The sequence below is a fragment of the Bos mutus genome, chromosome 1, assembly GCF_027580195.1.
Source record: "Bos mutus isolate GX-2022 chromosome 1, NWIPB_WYAK_1.1, whole genome shotgun sequence".
NCBI classification, from domain to species: domain Eukaryota; kingdom Metazoa; phylum Chordata; class Mammalia; order Artiodactyla; family Bovidae; genus Bos; species Bos mutus.
Genome location: NC_091617.1, coordinates 65389163 through 65410264, shown reverse-complemented (window position 1 = coordinate 65410264; position 21102 = coordinate 65389163). Strand labels below are relative to the sequence as shown.

Below are 21102 nucleotides of genomic sequence, written 5' to 3'. Positions count from 1 at the left end.
TGAAACTCCAATACTTCGGCTACCTCATGCGAAGAGTTGACTCACTGGAAAAGACCTTGATGCTGGGAGGATTGGGGGCAGGAGGAGAAGGGGACGACAAGAGGATGAGATGGCTGGATGGCATCACAGACTCAATGGACCTGAGTCTGAGTGAACTCCAGGAGTTCACTCAGATAGGGAACCTGGCGTGCTGCGATTCATGGGGTCTCAAAGAGTTGGACACGACTGAGTGACTGAACTGAACTGAACTGAATATATATACATATATATATATATACTATAACATAACAGAAATAAAAATCAAGTATATCAACTTTGAACTAAATGTGGATAGAATTCTCCTAATAAAAATAGAAAGTGCAAATTAGGTATAAAACTGAAACACAGAATATTCCATTAATAAAAGGTATACTTAAAAATGTAAGTAAATAAAAGTAAAAGACACTAAGATTCCATGAACATGCAAATAAAAAGAATGCAAAGGTGGCAAAATTAATATTAAACAAGGTGATATTTAAGCTTAAAATCACAAAAACAAGGTAAAAAAGGTTTATTATACAATGATAAAAGATATACTTCATTTAAAAGTATAATTGTAATAGGACATTAAAATAGGGCTCTAGTCCTAAAATAAGCTAAAGTTCCAAGAATGTGGTGGGCTACTTTCCCAAGTGAGCTATGTAAACTTAAAGCAAAGAATCAGACTATATTCATCTTGGAAGGGACTTTGACCAACAGAGTCAAAGGCATGTAGCCATCAGACATAATGAACTCTCACATGTCCAGGGTGTGAGAGCTAGAGTTGTTGAGCAACCACCAGACATACATTCATTGCATAATATGACGTGTACCTGGAAGTTTCCTGTGGGCTATTTCACTGAAGCCCACAAAAGTACCTCACAAGATAACACTAAACATATCCCAGACTTGGACAGCACCAGTGACAAATCATTAGTAGTCAAGTATCTTTTTTCCTTTCAAAATTCAACATTTTGAAATTTTATAGCAGTCAAACATAGAGAGTTTTTTGTAAAAATGAGAGACTTGTAAATGCCCAATGCTGACTCCCTTAAGAGTGTTAATTTTTATTCAAACTATCAAAGAAAACCTAGAGAAATGAAAATGAGAAAATTTACCCTATCAAAGAACCACCAGAATCTTAAGGTATTCTTAAAAGAATAATAAAAGTTCTATTTTATGGAATGCCTCCAAGCTTCTAGGCATTTTCACCAAGATGATGAAAATAAGTTGATAAAGAAAACAGGAGAATCTAAATGCCTCAAATTAATAATCAATACATTTCTACAAACACCCACAAAATTAAGAAAAGTGAAGGAATGTAAAGCTCCTACCTAAAGTTCTTTAATGAAGGAGGAAAGTGAAAGGAATCTGTGTCCAACTCTTTGTGACCCCATAGACTATACAGTCCATGGAATTCTCCAGGCCAGAATACTGGAATAGGTAGCCTTTCCCTTCTCCAGGGGATCTTCCCAAACGAGGAATTGAACTGGGGTCTCCTGCATTGCAGGCAGATTCTTTACCAACTGAGCTATCAGGGAAGCCAAATGAAGGAGGAAAACGCCACAAAATTTGAGAATATAGTTTCCAGTCTTATTCACAATTGTTTACAGACTGTATGCCCTGGAGAAAAAAAAAAAAAAAACTGCTCTTAGCAAACAGTAATTTTAACAATTCTTTTCCATTTCAGCTATGTGAGAGTCACAGTACAGGATAAAATTCAAATTCTTTTGCATTACACAATAGGCCCTTCTTTATCTGATTCCTAAATATCTTTCCATCTCCCACTATGTCCTTATAGGCACCCTTTCTTACCTAGCCATAGTGGCCTATATGTAGTTCTTCAAATGTAACAGACTTTTTTGTTGCTTTGTTGTAGCCCATATCTTTCTTTTCTCTGCCTAAGAAGTCCTTCTCTCTTTCTTTCACCTGGGTAATTTCAACTCATCCTCCAAGACAGCATTCCCAATGTCTCCTTTCCCTCTCCAGGCTGAATGACCCCTTCTTTGTAATCCCATAATATTCTGTGTATACCTTTATGATAGTTCCTTACATTATGAAACTTTAATCAATTATCTCCTATCTTTCTCATTAAACGGTAATACTTTTTAGGACACCTACCACATCTAGTCTACCTCTGTTTTTTGTTTTTGTTTTGTTTTGTTTTTGCTGTGCTGTATATTATGTGGGAAAAACCACCTGATGTTTTTCAATACATTTTAAATTTAGGTTTTTCTTTAATAAACCTCACAAAGCAAAAAAAGCCTTAGATTACTGGGTACTTAATTTCCTAACTATTTTAGAGACACCAGAATCTGAACACTTTTTAATAACAGAGTAATGCAAAGGCTTACTTATCTACACTGTTTCACACTGAAATCTATTTTTAATTTCCTTCAGTTTCTAAGGGAGCATATGAGAAACATACAATAAAATGCCCCTATGAATTTAATTAACATTAGGGAAAACTTCACAGGCACCAACTGATACAGTCTGACATAAAAGTGAGGTCTCAATACATAGTGTTGGCTGCTAAAAAGAAAAAGATGGAAGGCTAGATAGAGGATAGAGAGCTTACTGGCTATATCTCTAACCATGACAAGCCATCTCATAAATGTATATAAGAGAATGTGGATGAACTAGCACAAAACCATTCCTATTACAAAAATTAAACAAGACAAAGGAAAAAAAATCTCAGAAAGTCTGGTGTTTTCTATGTTAAACTATCAATTTACAATCTTGGTTTTCTTTGAGAATAGATCAAATGAGTATAAAAGAAACAAGATGCATGCTGAGAAATTTCTAACTCAAGGATTGAGAAAACTAGAGCATACAATGTAAACAATATTTGATAACATCTGAAGATTTTTGAAATGGGCAAAACTTTTGGTTAAGGCCCCCTGACCTAGTCTCTCTCTTTACCAACCCATTCCCTAAGTAAGTTATTGCTACATTCACTCCTAAAGCACAAATCTAACCATGTTATTTCTCTGCTTAAAAACCTCTGAAAGTGAAGTGTTAGTCGCTCAGTCATGACTAACTCATGCTCAATCTCTTTGCAACCCATGCTCTGTCCATGGAATTTCCCAGGCAAGAATACTGGAGAGGGTTGCCATTCCCTTCTCCAAGGGATCTTCCTGATCCAGGAACTGAACCCTTGTCTCCTGTGACTTCTGATTTGCAGGCATATTCTTTACCCACTGAGCCATCAGGGGAACTCTAAAAACCTCTAATGGTTCTCTAATAGCTATGGGATAAACTTCAAATTCTATATTACAAATAAAAGATTCTTTATAATCTGATCCCAATTATACCTTTCCAGTCTCATATCAATCATTTCTCATCATTCTGTAATTTACTACATGCATTCATTTAGTCACAAAATTCTAGTCCTTTCTCCATAGAAACCTTTCACATATTGTTCCTTTTGCCTAGAATATTCTATTCCTCTTATAACTGGTGAAATTCCACCTGTCCTTTAAGTCTTGGCCCAAATAGCATCTGCTTTGTGAAGCCTTTCAAGATTCCACCAGGCAGAGCATTTAATTATGTTCACATGCTTAAACAGAATTTTATCAGCGCTCTAATCTATAGCACTAGATGTTCATGTGCCTGTCTGCTATAACAAATTAGGACTAGGTGGCAGAGGATATGTTATTATTCCTAATTTGTAGTACAAAATCTGGTTCATAATACTGATTTAATAAATATGTTTAGATCTCTAATTGTTTCACATCATTTAATAAGATAGTTCTTGAAAATTACAAAGTAAAGTTTAAGGTTTCAAGCATTTTAATATTGTTTTATTTAAGATAGATTAAGATTTTTTGCTTTGCTGTATTTATTAATTACTTTAACTGATCATCACTATATTAACTGTGCAATTATTTTCATTTAAATTTAGTAAAAATTCTATTAAAAATCTCTTCAGTTTAAATATTAATATATATACTCACTTCTATATTTGGTAAAGTAATTGTCACCTGTTCACCTTTGCCAACTTCAAGCTCTCCTTCACAAGAAGTGTCAATAGAGGCAGGTTTGAAGTCATCTAAAAATACATACAGATACAGTTTTTTATAAGATGGAATAATACCTGAAATATGTGGATATCAAAAAATGAGCATGTTTCAGAGTGATAAATCTTTTTCCGGCAGCCAGTAATTAAAATGGATTAGAAGAGTCTTATTATTAAAAATAAACAAATAGAATACAATCCAGTTTTTCTGTATATATAATTCTGAGAAAAAAAAAGAAATAACTACACTCTAAAACAGTATTCCTCAACATCATGATCCCTTAGAATCTGTTTATATCAAGATCATCCAAACTAAGATGTTCCACTGCTAAAAATCAAATAATGTCAGTGTCTTCACAATTTGCTAAAATCAATTGTCAGTAGAACATTTTCAACTTTCAGGTTTTTGTGGTTGTTCAGTTGCACAGTCGTGTCTGACTCTTTGTAACGCCATGGACTGCAACATGCCAGCTTTCCCTGTCCCTCACCATATCCCAAAGTTTGCCCAAGTTCATGTCCATTGCACTGGTGATGCTTACCAGCCACGTCATCCTCTGAAGCCCTCTTCTTCCCCTCAATTTTTCCCAGTATCAGGGACTTCTCCAGTGAGTCGGCTGTTCATATCAGATGACCAAAATACTGGAGTTTCTGCTTCAGCATCAGTCCTTCCAATGAGTATTCAGGACTGATTTCCCTCAAGATTGACTGCTTTGATATCCTTGCAATCCAAGGGGCTCTCAGGAGTCTTCTCTAGCACCACAGTGTGAAGGCATCAATTCTTTGACATTCTGCCTTCTTTACGGTACAAATCTCACAACTGTACATGACCACTGGGAAGACCACAGCTTTGACTATACGGACCTTCGTTGGCAGAGTAATGTCTCTGCTTTTCAACATAGTGTCTAGGTTTGTCATAGCCTTCCAGCCAAGAAGAAACTGTCTTCTGATTTAATGGCCGCAGTCACCATCCACAGTGATTTTAGAGCCCAAGAGGAGGAAATCTGTCACGATACATCCACCTATTCCACTTCTATTTGCCATGAAGTAATGGGGCCAGATGCCACGATCTTACTTTTTTTAATATTTAATTTTAAGCCAGCTCTTTCACTCTCCTCCTTCACCCTCATCAAGAGGCTCTTTAGTTCCTCTTTGCTTTCTGCCATTAGAGTGGTATTATCCACATATCTGGGTTATTGATGTTTCTCCCACCTATCTTGATTCCAGCTTGTAATTCATCCAGCCTGGCCTTTTTCATGATGTGCTCAGTGTATAGGTTAAACAAACAGACTGACAGCAGACAGCCCTTTTGTACTCCTTTCTCAATCTGGAACCAGTCAGTTGTTCCATGCAGGGTTCTAACTGTTGCTTCTTGACCTGCATACAGGTTTCTCAGGAGACAAGTCAGATGGTCTGGTATTTCCATCTCTGAACAAAGCTAGGAGGTGATGGAATTACAGTTGAGCTATTTCAAATCCTGAAAGATGATGCTGTGAAAGTGCTGCACTCAATATGCAAGCAAATTTGGAAAACTCAGCAGTGGCCACAGGATTGGAAAAGATTAGTTTTCATTCCAATCCAAAGAAAGGCAATGCCAAAGAATGCTCAAACTACCACACAACTGCACTCATCTCACACGCTAGTAAAGTAATGCTCAAAATTCTCCAAGTCAGGCTTCAGCAATACGTGAACCGTGAACTTCCAGATGTTCATGCTGGTTTTAGAAAAGGCAGAGGAACCACAGATCAAATTGCCAACATCCACTGGATCATCGAAAAAGCAAGAGAGTTCCAGAAAAACATCAATTTCTCCTTTATTGACTATTCCAAAGCCTTTGACTGTGTGGATCACAATAAACTGCGGAAAATTCTGAAAGAGATGGGAATACCAGACCACCTGACCTGCCTCTTGAGAAACCTATACGCAGGTCACGAAGCAACAGTTAGAACCAAACATGGAAAACAGACTGGTTCCAAATAGGAAAAGGAATATGTCAAGGCTGTATATTGTCACCCTGCTTATTTAACTTATGTGCAGAGTACATCATGAGAAACGTTGGGCTGGAAGAAGCACAAGCTGGAATCAAGATTGCTGGGAGAAATATCAATAACTTCAGGTATGCAGATGACACCACCCTTATGGCAGAAAGCGAAGAGGAACTAAAAAGCCTCTTGTGAAAGTATAAGTGGAGAGTGAAAAAGTTGGCTTAAAGCTCAACATTCAGAAAACGATCATGGCATCTGGTCCCATCACGTCATGGGAAATCAGATGGGGAAACAGTGGAAACAGTGTCAGACTTTATTTTTCTGGGCTCCAAAATCACTGCAGATGGTGACTGCAGCCATGAAATTAAGATGCTTACTCCTTGGAAGGAAAGTTATGACTAACCTAGATAGCATATTCAAAAGCAGAGACATTGTCAACAAAGGTCCATCTAGTCAAGGCTATTGTTTTTCCAATGGTCATGTATGGATGTGAAAGTTGGACTGTGAAGAAAGCTGAGTGCTGAAGAATTGATGCTTTTGAACTGTGGTGTTGGAGAAGACTCTTGAGAGTCCCTTGGACTGCAAGGAGATCCAACCATTCCATTCTAAAGGAGATCAGGTCTTTGGAAGGAATGATGCTAAAGCTGAAGCTCCAGTACTTTAGCCACCTCATGCGAAGAGTTGACTCATTGGAAAAGACTCTGATGCTGGGAGGGATTTGGGGCAGGAGGAAAAGGGGATGACAGAGGATGAGATGGCTGGATGGCATCACCGACTCGATGGACATGGGTTTGGGTGAACTCTGGGAGTTGGTGATAGACAGGGAGGTCTGGCGTGCTGCAATTCATGGAATCACAAAGAGTTGGACACGACTGAGTGACTGAACTGAACTGAAGAGCTTTCCACAGTTTGTTATGTTCAGGTTGTTGTTTTCCCCTAAATTCTTCTTAAACCACCTTGATCTCCTACTACCACTTGTCTGCTGTCCTGTGGAAAAGTGAGAGAGTTAGTCGCTCAGTCGTGTCCGACTCTTTGCGATCCATGGACTGTAGCCCACCAGGCTCCTGTGTCCATAGAATTCTCTAGGCAAGAATACTGGAGTGGGTAGCCATCTCCTTCTCCAGGGGATCTTCCTAACCCAGGGAACGAACCCTGGTCTCCAGCATTGCAGGTAGATTCTTTACCTTCTGAGCCAACAGGGAACCAAGCAATTCTGCTATGCTAGCAGAATATGAAATGAATGAAAATACAGCAAACACATATTCATGGGGAAACTTTAAAGAAAGCTTATTTATTTTAACAGCTTGAGTTTCTCATGGATATATAAACCACTAAAAGATGTGTAAATTTAACCAAATCTGCCACTTCATAAGAAATTAAAATAAGCTTTCATTTTGGATTAAAGTATGTCATTAAAATATATCACCTACATGAACTTAGGATGCTGAGATATAAGTATTTCACATACTAAACAAGCTTAGAAACCTCAAAGAACACAAAGAGAAACTCCAACTAGATTAAAGATCTAAACATTAAGACGAAAAACTATAAAACTCTTAGAGGAAAATATAGGCAGAGAACACTTTGACATAAATCACAGCAGATCCTCTATGACCCACCTTCTAGAGTATTGGAAATAAAAACTAGAATAAACAAGTGTGACCTAATTAAACTGAAAAGCTTTTGCACAGCAAAGGAAATGATAAAAAAAGGTGAAAAGACAGTCCTCAGAATGAGAGAAAATAATAGCAAATGAAACAACTGACAAAGGATATTCAAAATACACAAGCAGCTCATGTAGCTCAAGAACAGAAAAACAAACCACCCAATCAAAAAGTTGAAACAGACATTTCTCCAAAGAAGACATACAGATGGCTAATACACACATGAAAACATGCTTAATATTGCTTATCAGTAGAGAAATGCACATCAAAACTACAATGAGGTTATCACTTCACGCCAGACAGAATGGCCATCATCAAAAAATCTAAAACTAATAAATATTGGATAGAGTGTGGAGAAAAGGGAACCCTCCTGAATTATTTGTGGGAGTGTAAATTGATGTAGCCACTATGAAGAACACTATGGAGATTCCTTAAAAAACTAGGAATAGAAATACCACATGACCCAGCAATCCCACTCCTGCACATACACTCTGAGAAAACCATAATTGAAAAAGATATACGTACCCCAATGTTCATTGCGGAGAAGGCAATGGCACCCCACTCCAGTACTCTTGCCTGGAAAATCCCATGGATGGAGGAGCCTGGTAGGCTGCAGTCCATGGGGTCGCTAAGAGTCAGACACAACTGAGCGACTTCACTTTCACTTTTCACTTTCATGCATTGGAGAAGGAAATGGAAACCCACTCCAGTGTTCTTGCCTTGAGAATCCCAGGGACAGGGGAGCCTGGTGGGCTGCCGTCTATAGGATCACATAGAGTCGGACACGACTGAAGCGACTAGCAGCAGCAGCAATGTTCACTGCAGCGCTATTTACAATAGCTAGGACATGGAAGGAACCTAGATGTCCATGGACAGATGAATGGACTGTGATATATATATATATATATATATATATATATATATATACACATACACACACACACATACACACAAGGGAATTTACTTAGCCATAAAAAGGAATGCATTTGAGATTTGAGTCAGTTCTAATGAGGTAGATGAACCTAGAGCCTGTTATACAGAGTGAAATAAGTCAAAAAGAGAAAAACAAATATTGTATACTAACACATATACATGGAATCTAGAAAAGTGATGCTGATGAACCTATTTGCACAGTGGCAACAGAGACACAGACATGGAGAACAGACTTGTGGACAAAGTGGGGGAAGGAGAGGGCTGGACAAATTGGGAGAGGAGCATGGAAACATATATATTACCATATGTAAAACAGAGAGCCAGTGGGAATTTGCTGTATGAGGCAGAGAACTCAAACCCGGTGCTTTGTGACAACCTAGAGGGTTGAGATGGGATGGGAGGTAGGAGAGAGGTTCAAGAGGGAGGAGACATATGTATACCTATGGCTGGTTCATGTTGATGTATGGCAGAAACCAACACAACATTGTAAAGCAGTTATCCTTCAATTAAAAATAAATAAGTTTAAAAAACTAAGATATGAAAATCACTTAAAACTAATTCACATCAGTATACATCAATGTTTGATAATAATTCTGATATAGAATTCCTTCACTGTTGTCATCTTCTGATTTTTTCAAAAGAGAAGCTGGTGTTAGGTACGAAGTTGGGCACGAGCAATGAGGGGTGGCCTATCCAAAAAGGATGCAAGCTGACCTCTAAAACAAAAATGTGGAACAATGGACTAAAGGGTTTAAAACAACAGACAAGTTACAGCTCAGTTCCACTCAAACAGACAGATTTTCTATTAGACAGACACTCCCAAGACATGGGAGCAGGCTGATCCCAAAGCGGCTGTCTTCCTCATCCCTGTTGGCTTCCTCTTTTTATACTTCCTGTCTCCTCCTTTTGGTTGTGCCCAGTGCAAAATAGGGCTTGTACCTACCACCAGTCAAGGAAAGGAAATACAAATGGGCATACACTCAAGGCCAACTGGCAACTGCAAGTTATATAACAACAGACTCTGTTGTGTATGTCTTCTCACAATTTCATCTGTTATGATCAGATATATGTATGTGTAGAATATTTACGAACCCTTAAAGGGCTCCTAGCTGCCTAAGGTTACTTGGAGATGTGCCTGTGGTTAGTTTGTATCCACTATGTGCCAAGGGTGCTGTGTGCAGGAGTTGGAATAGTCTCTGTGGTTATTTTTGTAGCATATCTGTGAGATCTCCTGGGTGTGTCTGGAATGGGGTTTAGTCCCTTGTTTCCAATTTTTGTTGTGATGAGATAAAAACCAAGGAAGAGAAATAAACCAACTTGGCATTCGTAATCCATATTTTTGTATAAAGGATCTTGATTTTTAGGATTTACAACTAATTCATGTTAAAACAACATCTGTGGGGGTCAAACAAAACATCTGTAAAGTCAAAATCTGCCAGTAGGCTATAAATCTATAATCTCTATTTTAGTGTTTAAAAACTGATTCTTTTTCTTTATATCATTACTTTCGATCTTCACAACAACATTTTGATTTTAATATTCTCACCCAAATTTTACTGATGGTGAACTCCTCTAAGTAATGAAGCCAGTAAAAGATAACTCAGGATCTTAAGCCACTATTCTTGTTCAGTCGCTAAGTTGTGTTCAACTTTTTGTGACCCCTGCAGCACGCAGCACGCCAGGCCCTTCTGTCCCCTGCTGTCTCCTAGAACTTGCTCAGATTCATAACCACTGAGTTGGTGATGCTATGTAATTATCTGTCCTCTGTCTCCCCCTTCTCCTTTTGCATTCCATCTTTCTCAGCATCAGGTGGCTGTTTGAATCAAGTTTAAGTATTGGACTTTCACCTTCAGCATCAGTTTTCCAGTGAACATTCAGGGTTGATTTCTTTTAGGATTGACTGGTTTGATCTTCTTGGCAATCCAAAAGAGTCTCAAGAGTCTTCTCTGGCACCACAATTCAAAAGCATCCATTTTTCAGTGCTCAGCCTTCCTTATTATCCAACACTCACATGCATACATGACTACTGGAAAAACCATAGCTTTGACAATATGGACTTTTGGGGCAAAGTTATGTCTCTTCTTTTTAATACTCTATCTAGGTTTGGCAGTTTTCCTTCCACAGAGCAAGTGTCTTTTAATTTCATGGCTGCAGTTACCATCTGTAGTGATTTGGGAGCCCAAGAAAATAAAATCTGTCACTGTTTTCACTTTTTCCTCTTCTATTTGCCATGAAGTGATAAAACCAGATGCCATGATCTTAATTTTTTTTTAAATGTTGAGTCTCAAGCCAGCTTTTACACTTTCCTCTTTTACCCTCAACAGACTCTTCAGTTTCTCTTCAGTTTCTGCCATTAGTCTGGCATTTATTCATAGGCTTTTAAGGGCTATGAATCTGGCCCAGTCTGGCATTTTGCATGATGTACTCTGTATATAAGTTAAATAAGCAGGGTGACAATATACAGCCTTGATGTATTCCTTTCTCAATTTAGAACCAATTAGTTATTCCATGTCTGGTTCTAACTGTTGCTTCTTGACCTGCATACAGGTTTCTCAAGAGAGAGATAAGGTGGTTTGGTATTCTGATCTCTTTAAGAATTTTCCACAGTTTGCTGTGATCCACACAGTCAAAGGCTTTAGCATAATCAAAGAAGCAGATGTTTTTCTGAAATTCCCTTGTTTTCTCTATGATCCAACAAATGTTAGCTCTTCTTCCTTTTCTAAATCTAGCTTGTACATCTGGAAGTTCTCAGTTCATGTACTGCTGAAGACTAGATTGAAGGATTTTGAGCATATTCTTACTAGTATGTGAAATAAGTGCAATTGTATGGTAGTTTGAACATTCTTTGGCATTGCCCTTCTTTGGGACTGGAATGAAAACTGACCTTTTCCAGTCCTGTGGCCACTGCTGAGTTTTCCAAATTTCCTGGCATATTGAGTGCAGCACTTTAATAACATCATCATTTAGGATTTGAAATAGCTCAGCTGGAATTCCATCACCTCCACTAACTTTGTTTGTAGTAATGCTTTCTAAGTCCACTTGACTTCACACTCCAGGATGTTTAGCTCTAGGTGAGTGACCACACCGTTCTATATTATACTCTACCCTTCTATCTTCTTTGCTTTAGATCCACAGCTCTGAACTTTTGTATATATGTGTGTGTCTCGGGGTTGGTGATAGGAGATGAGCAATAGTCGTAAGTCCCTTTGGGAATCTGATGAAAATTATAGACCAGCTATAGATCCTGTTTGCATAAAAATGCATTTATGAAAAAAACATATCAAATACTATATAATTTCAGGGGATTCACAAGCCCTTAAAAGTCTATGAATAAATGCCTATAGTATATGAGATACACATAACATACAGAAATGTACTCAACACACCTGTAGCTTTGCTTAATGATAAGCTGGAATTTATAATCAATAAGTCTATCAACACTATTCTGAACTATTCTGAATCTACATTTCTAATGATTACTGTTGGAATTAATAAATTCCACTTTTTACTTGTTTATATTAAATAGTATTATCTTTTATTTACCTCACACAATAAATTTCTTTTAAAGTATGCAACTTTTGTGTTTCAAGGGGTTAAATAGAGCTCTAAAATTACAGAATTTATTGAATAATCTCATGTCATACTTTGCATATGCTTTCTAATGTTTAAGTTGCTATGATTCCAGACTAAGAAGTTTATTTCTTTCAGTTTTTCTTGGTTTGGAAACCCCACTACTAATTTTATCATTTGTTTATTTTCTCTGGATTTCCTTCACCTGTATTATTTTCTTCAAGTTTACAACACAATTACTTATACCACATTAAGAGTAGAAAACCATTTCCTGTTTTGTTTTCAATACTTTTCTGTTACTTTTTGACTGTTTTGGCTGTAGCATCACACAATGTCAGTATCTTCACAAAGGAGCCCACAATTAGTATCATAAATTTATTTCCTGAGAGTTGAACTAATTCAACTAACTCCAAAATACATACCCTTTCCGTTATACTACACTAATCAGAAGAACATTACTGTGAATATAATTTCAATCGTATGTTCATTACTGTACTCTCTAATATTTTCTCACACCAAAGCTTAACAACCACTTTTTTAGGAATGGCTCCACTTGGTGCCTCACAGTCTTCCTGCAGTCACTGTCCATGAGCTCATCATTTTACGACAGCAAAAAATGGTGTCATTTACAAACTTAGGAATTTCAATCTTTATTCACTTATCTGGATATAAATTGCAAAACTAGTGCTAGCCCAAATTCAGCACTTGTTCTAGGGAGTCCTATTACTTAAACGCTTCTACCCAGTGAGGCATCTGCAGTTAAGCATTTGGTTTATCATTTATAGAGCACCCCACATCTTCCCTACCACATGCCAGCTATCTTTTGATAGGTTTTACTGCCAAGCCCTGATAAATGCTTTCTGAAAGTCTAAATAAATTACATTTACTGGCACTCCTCATACACATTTGAATATAACCTTCGAGAATAACGGTGACTACTATTTATACTCTACCATGTACCAAACACCATGCTAGGTTGTTTATACTATCTTATTTAATTCTGAAATTCTGAAATGTAAATGCTATTACTATCATTTTACATCTAAAAAACTGAGACTGAAAACTCAGAGAATGTTCCAAAGTTATATTACATACATAGGTGGTGAAGGTCAGAATTCACATCCAGGTTTTTCCAAAACCTAAGTGTATTGAATAGGCATAATTACCCAATTACCTAAAAACAGATACTTTGCCAACAAAAGTCTGTTTAATCAAGGTTATGGTTTTTCCAGTGGTTGTGTATGCATGTGAGAGTTGGACTGTGAAGAAAGCCAAGCGCTGAAGAATTGATGCTTTTGAACTGTGGTGTTGGAGAAGACTCTTGAGAGTACCTTGGACTGCAAGGAGATCCAACCATCCTAAAGGACATCAGTCCTGGGTGTTCATTGGAAGGACTGATGCTGAAGCTGAAACTCCAATACTTTGGCCACCTCATGTGAAGAGTTGACTCATTGGAAAAGACCCTGATGCTGGGAGGGATTGTGGGCCGGAGAAGAAGGGGACGACAGAGGATGAGATGGCTGGATGGCATCACCAATTTGATGGACATGAGTTTGGGTAAACTCCGGGAGTTGGTGATGGACAGGGAGGCCTGGTGTGCTGAGATTCATGGGATCACAAAGAGTCGGACATGACTGAGTGACTGAACTGAGTGAACTGACTGACTGTCTTCCAAGTCACACTGATTTGAGTGTTTGTTATAAATTAGGCCCACCCAGAAGGGGATTAAGAGGTACAAACCTCCAGTTACATAATAAACAAGTATTGAGGATATAACAAGTATTGAGGATATAATACACAGCATAAGGAACATGGTCAATAATATTATTATAACTTTGTATGGGGACAAATGGTTACTAGATTTATGGTGGTGATCATTTCATAATGTATGCAAATATAAAGTCATTATATAGGACACCTGAAACTAACATATATCAGCTTTGTTTCAATAAAAACCTTTTAAATAAATAAAAACTTTTTTTTTTTAAAAAATGCTAATATATATTCTTAAAAATTATGATACTTTTAATATGTATTTCACAACCTTACCTGTTAAAATCCTTAGAAGATTATAAAGATATTTACATTTAGGGGATAAATGAAAGCTTTGAGCATTATGTAAAACTGATACTGAAAATATTTTTCAGTATTTTTCACATATCTATCAATTTAAGAATATTTCATAATTATAATAAAAAAATTAGAGAATGCTGAATTTATTGCTTCATTCTATAGATAAGATAAGCTCAGCAATTTAAAGTGAATTTTCTAAATTACATAGTTAATAGAAAAGTTGAAATTAATATATTATGTGTGTATTTCTGTTCTACTTCATTACTGAGCCTAAACATGAATATATTTTTTTAAAAATAGAAACAGTTCTCCATCAATCTCCTTCAGAAAAAAATATCTTTATGCATAGTAGTGATAATTAAAAATAATAAACATTTTTGTTTTCCAGAAAGAAAATGCATACTCTTTTAAAATAAACAAATGATGTCCACTTGCCTGTAAGAAAGTCTATAGTTTTCATCACTTACTCTGAATCTTTAATGGGGTAAGAATCACATGGGAAATGAACCAGTCCTCAAGGATAATGACTAGTTTTATTTTAATAAATCTAGAAAGGTTCTGTCTGCTTCAACAAGAAAAAAACTAAGGGATGAACACCTTTCTAATGTCTTCCACAGGATTAAAAGTATATTCAAACACCTCGGTTTATTGTGGTTACTACCATTGCTGTTCTGTTTATTTTCATTCTTGTAACTGGATCATCCAATACCTGATTCTGAAGACACAATTCCAGCATCCTGAGAACTTTTATAAACAAAAGACTTTAAGGCATATGCAAAGCACTTTTCGAAGTCTATTTCTTTTTCACTTAATTTGGGTTTTATGCCCTTAAAAAGATATACCCAAGTGTCATGAAAATCAAGTCTTCAGCAAATTTGTATAATCTTAAAACATAATTTTAAAAATTAATACTATGATGACTGGAAACCTGAGAAAGAAGAGGAAAGGAGAAGGAAGATATTATTTGAGAGAAAGGCGTGGAGAAACCAGATAAAACTCTACCAGACTTTTGGAAAATGGAACTGAAGGAGAGAAACTGCACAGCCAGCACTAGCTCTCTCTAGACAAAATGTGGTAAAGAAGGGTCAGTGTTGAAGATCTGTTTGCAAATATTCCCCCATTTATTCTATCAACTGGATATTAATTTTGCTTAATAAAACCCTTTCATAAAATGTAAAAATATATCCTTGGAGAGTTAAACCTGTAGGCTCTTGATATCTTCACTGTGAGTTACGATAATCAGATTGTGTACAACTAAGCAAACCTAAGGAGAATGTGAGTTTTAACAAAGCATGAAACACTTCAGAGCAAAAACTATAAAGATCTCTAAAACAGTCTTACGACAGAATGACTGAGAAGGGTGGAATGATGAGACACTAAGGAAGGATACTGTAGTAAGAGGAAGTGAAAAAAATACCTACTTTACGATTTTGCCACAGAAAAATAAGAGGTTATGACTCAATGATCTCAAAGTTTCCTTCCCACTCTATAATTCCATGAGGGTTATTATGCAAAGAATGAATGTTTTACATACCAAATCATAATATATTATAATTTCCTTCCTGGAATCTACACCATCCAACTGTTAAAGCAAAAGAGTTTTATTTCCTATCTCAACAACATAAAAGAGGAAAATGTATCAAAAGTAGTTCCAGAGGACAAAAGAGCTTTCTAATAAATTAATAGTGCACCCTTCAATACTGTGATCATCAGTATTTGATAAATGACTCAATGAAATCAGGGGTCCAAAACAGATACAGATATTAGAATGATCCAAAAACCTTTCCCCAGAAATATACTAAATAAGAACCCCCATCAGTCAGAGACACCAAAACTGAAGACAGGAAAGAATATTTCCCTACCAACCTAAAGGCATTCTCCTTGCCATTTCCCTTTGCCCCCCATCCACTTGTTACCTTACTACAGTTGTTCCTTGAGTAACACGCACGGGGCTGAGATTCACAGGTCCACTTACATGCTGAATTTTTCCCGACTAAATAGAGTACCTGTATTTTCATCTTACAGATCTTTAAATTAATGAAGAATGGGAGAAGTATGTGTTCCATTAGAGGTCACACACATGGAATCAAAACACTAGAGTCTGAGTCTGATTCTACCCAACGGTTTCCGCTTCTGGACCTCGGGTGAGTCGTGTATCGACTCCCTCGTTTCTGAGGCACAGACAGCAATAAGTGGATTTTCCACTGCGCGAGATCGACACCCCTAACCCCTACGTGGTTCAAGGGTCAACTGTACCTTCCTTTCCACCTCTGAATCGGCCACCAGTCAGCTCTGACTCCATCCATAGTCGCCTCTGCAGACCTATCCCACATAGCGTCCCTTTCTATCTGCTGTCGTGCGTAGTCGCTCAGTCGTGTCCAACTCTGCGACTCCATGGACTGTAGTCTGCCAGGCTTCTCTGTCCACAGGGATTTTCCAGGCAAGAATACTGGAGTGGGTTGCCATTTCCTCCTCCAGGGATCTTCCCAACCTAGGGATGGAACCCAGGTCTCCCGCTTTGCAGGCCGATTCCTTACCGTCTCAGCCACCAGGGAAGCCCTGCTAGTCTCCCTTAAATCACTCCACTCAGAATTACCCACACCTGCGGCTTCCATCTGCCTGCTTCCACCAACTCCCTAGCACTTTCCGGCTAAAGCAGCGGGTCGCGCAGGGCACCCCATTCTCCCACAGAATAAGAGGATCTGTTCGAACACGACTTGGAGAGGATTGTGCTTCTGCACCCCCAAAACCAGAACTCCTCCCTTTCCCCTCGGGCGTCCTCACTCACAGCGCACAGTGTGGAAGGCGCAGCGAGGCTGCTTCTCAAAACTGCCCCCTAACTTGAGAACTCGCTCGCGGCTGTCAATATGCGAAGGTCCAGCTGCTCCATTCATCCTTCTCCTGCGGCTCTGACTTTGCCTCTGCCGCTAGCGCCGACTACCAGTTGCCACCTCAGCCTGTTCGAACCAGCTGCGCTTGCTGCTGCTAGAGCAGCCACCACAGACTCCGCCCCGCGCCAGCCTAGCGCCGTCCCACTGGGCGCTGATTGGCTTCCTGGAGAAGGGCGCCCCGCCCCTTGGCCGCGAGGCTCCTGGTCCCTGCGCCAACTTCACGCGTTGCGACGCACGCAGCGCCCGGGAGGCCGCGCTTCTGAGGTACACCGTGGGAGTCGAGTTTTCTGGTGGAGCGACGCGAGGCGGGAATGAGGTAGCCGACTTGAAGTGGCGCCTGGGGAAGGAGGCGGCCCCGGGATACCCAGAGGGCAGGATCACAGGCTTCTGGACCAAGTGACCGGGCTTTTAGGAGCTATTAGCGGGAGAACCGGCCTTTTTGAGGAGATGTGGTGTGGAAACAGGAGGGGGAGGGCCGGAGCGTGGGCGCGAGGCCTGATGTCTTGTCTGAGGCCTGGTAGCGCCAAAGCCGGGTCTAGAATCCGGAGTAAAGGAGCCCGTGGCCTTAGAGCGCAGTCCGTGGACCTGACTGGGGGCAACGCTGTTACCTCAGCAGTTATTTCGCCTTATGTTCCTAAGGAAGTTCCAGGTGGTATTAGTGCCGGGATGGGGGAGGGGTTGAGGGGAGGGTGTTAAGAAGCGGGGATAAAGATTCAGAGTTAGGAACTGCAGGTATTTAGGATCAGTTGCAGCTAGGTTGCATTGGGTTGCTGTCTTCATTTGTTTTCTTCACAAAGATCCTTGGCGTTAAGGGCACGGCCTGGAAAAAGAGATTCCCAGAAGATCAAGGCCAGAGAGCTTTTGCTCTGGCAACTGGGTAATAGCATTAATTATTGAAAAATAATGTCTTTTGTTTTTTTCCGTCTAAAAAGTTGATGACTCTAAGAGTAAAGATGACAGATGTGCTGTATTAGAGAAGCACCCAAGAGAAAGTTCATGAATGGTTGCCGTAGCAGCGGTGGCTTTTCAAGGTGATTGAAAGCTCCTTTTCTTAACTGCTACCTTCTCCAAATTGTCATGTATTCTTCCAGGCAAGAACGTGAACGTGGCAGCCTTAGCCTATCTGCTTGTCTAAATTCTGCTCTTTTAAAGTGTACTGAGACTGTTTCCTGTGGTAGTTAAGCACTCAGGTTCTGGAGCCAGAATCTTTGGGTTTGAACCCCAGTTTCATACTCCACAGAGTGACTTGTGTGAACCAAAGTTAGGTATGCTCATCAGTAAAATTTTGGGAAAAAAAATAATGGTCCTTATAACTTACACTTTTTCAGAGGATTAAATGAGGTAGTACAAGAAAGCATTTAAAACAATGTCATAAAGTAAAAGCTCTCTGAATGGTTATTATTTCTCAGATTTGACTGTTATGTAACATTTTAGGGCCATCTTTGGTGGCTGCCTTCTTTTCCAAATTTTAAATTATTCTAAGAGGTAGGAATTATTATTTTGTTTACAGGTTAGAAAGCTTGTTCATGGAAGCCCAGTCTTCGGACTCTATATGTTTTTCATCCTTATCTATATTATGTATTTGGCATTTAAATATTTTATAGAATATTTTATTTTACATATGTATATGTATGAGTATGTGGACACTTTTCTTTCCTAATCTGAATGTGAGCCGGGAATCTGTCCTATATAAAATCTTGGTGACCCTTACCTTTGTCATAGAGCTGTGTGCTTGTTTGGTGATGACGGTAATGTTTCAGTAATGTTTTACTATGTTAACCAGAGATCAAGAACAGTGTTATAAGCCTGTCTTACTTTTAAAAAGGCTTTACAGCAGAAATCAAAAGTTTCCATCATATAACAAGGGTAAAAGTAGAATCTCAAGAAACTGAAGTTTTGGAATACCCAAGATTTGTGTGTTTATTCATTCTTTCAATCTACATAAATATTAAGATATTAAGTACCTACCACCCACCAAGTACCAGTCTATCCTCTGGGAATATACCAGTGAATCAAAGAGATAAGAAGGCAGCCACCAAGAATGGTATGAGTTTTGCCCTTGTGAAGCTTACCTTCTAATGTGAATTTTCTCTAAACATATATTTAAATAAACTATATTGTACTAGCTAGCCCAGGAAGAAATAGATTAATGAACTAAATAGAATCCAAAAATATATTGAGGTGACATTTCAGGTTGCTTCTCTTGTATCCATTCATGATAAATTACCTCAGGAGTTTATGAAAGCTAGGTGCATTTGTTCTTTTTTCACCAATCTGTAACTTCATCTAACTTTATAGCTTCCTATCATATACCATTCAGAAAACTAACTTACATATGTTTTGAAGGTTAAGTTGTAAGTAAATGAAGATACAAATAAAACAAAATCATAAAAAATGTAGAAAAATTTAGAAGATTATATTTTAGCTATTAGGATAGGAAGGACCTTTGTAAGCATGACACCAAAGGTAGAAGTCATAGAGGGAAAGATTGTTATACTTGACTACATGAAAATTGTAAATCTCTGGTAAAACGTAATTAAACTTTAAAAGATAAATGGCCAACAAGGATAAAGTGTTTATGAAAGTGAAAGTGTTAGTCCCTCAGTCCTGTCCAACTCTGCGACCCCATGGACTGTAACCTGCCAGACTCTGTCCATGGAATTCTCCAGGCAAGAATACTGGAGTGAGTTGCCATGCCCTTCTCCAGGAGATCTTCCCAACCCAGAGATCACACCCATGTTTCCTGCATTACAGGCAGATTCTTTACCTTTTGAGCTACCCAGGAAGCCAAAATGTGTTTACAGCCAATGTAAAAGATAAAGGGTGTCTAATCCATGTATAAAAAGCTTAAAGCTTCTACAAAGGAATAAGACAAGCTAATAGAAAAATTAAGGGGTATAAATAGAAAATATGTAAAAAAAAGAAATGACCAGTAAACGTGAAACATGTTGAACCTCCCTAATAATCAAAGAAACAGAAATTAAAATAAGATGATAACCATTTTTCACCTAGCAAATTGACAAAAATGCAAAATATAACATTATTTACTATTAACGGCTTAGTAAAATGAGCACCTTCAAACATTGTTGCTGGAAATGTAAATTGGAACATCCACTTTGGAGGAAAGTTTATTGTCTAATGAAAAAATTTAAAAATATGTATCTTGCCATCCAGCCGTATGACTTGAAGGGGAAAATTCATCCCACAAAGAACTATCATGAGTACATAAGACATGTACTTTGATATTCATTGCAGCATTCCTTATAATGGCATACACTCTGAATGACTTCCAATAGAGGAGATGCTTAAATATATTTTGATGCACTATTATGAAGGAAGCATAGCGTAATACAGCCATTGGAAAGAATGAGATTAACTCTGTCTACTTTCTTGGAAAGTTGTATGCCTTCTGTGTGCCAAGAGTTGTGCTGGGCTTTTTAAAAAAATATTTCCAGAAAACTTGTTTTTTTTTTAATAATTTTATATTTTACCTAATAAAGAATGCTTTCTGGATGCCTGTATTATGACCAAAAATGTGAACTGTGGTGCCATTTATGAAGATCAATAGCATAAAAAGTGTTAGAAATAGGTTTTTGGAAATATGTTTCGTGTTTTTTACTCTTTTATGTGGGAAGGGATATAATGAACATTGAAATGGAAATTTGAGTCATATTGATACTTACTCTACCACATAGAGGAGGGATGGTGGAACGATGAAGGTTTCTTCTTCAAACTTTACTTTTTTTTAATCTGTAAAGTGGAGATGATTAAAGGCTCTGCCTCATAGTCCTGTTGTAAGGATTAAGTGAGATAATGCTTATGAAAGCACTTCACACGGCGCTTAATTCAAAGTAAACAATGTTATGTTGCTGCTGCTGCTGCTAAGTCACTTCAGTCGTGTCCGACTCTGTGCGACCCCATAGACGGCAGCCCACCAGGCTCTGTTGCTGCTG

The 21102-nt window shown here is 38.2% G+C and overlaps 2 protein-coding genes across 9 annotated transcripts in view; one reads left to right on the top strand and one right to left on the bottom strand.

Moving 5' to 3' along the window:
• EAF2 (ELL associated factor 2) overlaps window positions 1-17236 on the bottom strand; it is a 55763-nt gene extending 38527 nt beyond the window's left edge. The window contains exons 1-2 of the mRNA XM_005896075.2: window positions 17047-17236; window positions 3975-4069 (exon numbers count right to left, since the gene is read on the bottom strand). Coding sequence (XP_005896137.1) covers window positions 3975-4069; window positions 17047-17152 — 201 coding nt within the window. The 5' untranslated portion in view covers window positions 17153-17236. The remainder of the gene's footprint in view (window positions 1-3974; window positions 4070-17046) is intronic.
• A 113-nt stretch (window positions 17237-17349) lies between these two features.
• IQCB1 (IQ motif containing B1) overlaps window positions 17350-21102 on the top strand; it is a 46098-nt gene continuing 42345 nt past the window's right edge. For 4 of the 8 annotated variants that reach the window (XM_070370039.1, XM_070370032.1, XM_005896076.3 and 1 more), the window contains exons 1-2: window positions 17361-17465; window positions 18082-18180. The gene's annotated coding sequence lies outside the window, so the exon portion shown is untranslated. Of the gene's footprint in view, window positions 17466-17946; window positions 18027-18081; window positions 18181-21102 lie in introns of all 8 variants that reach the window. The other 4 variants (XM_070370042.1, XM_070370021.1, XM_070370045.1 and 1 more) reach the window with 3 other exon arrangements.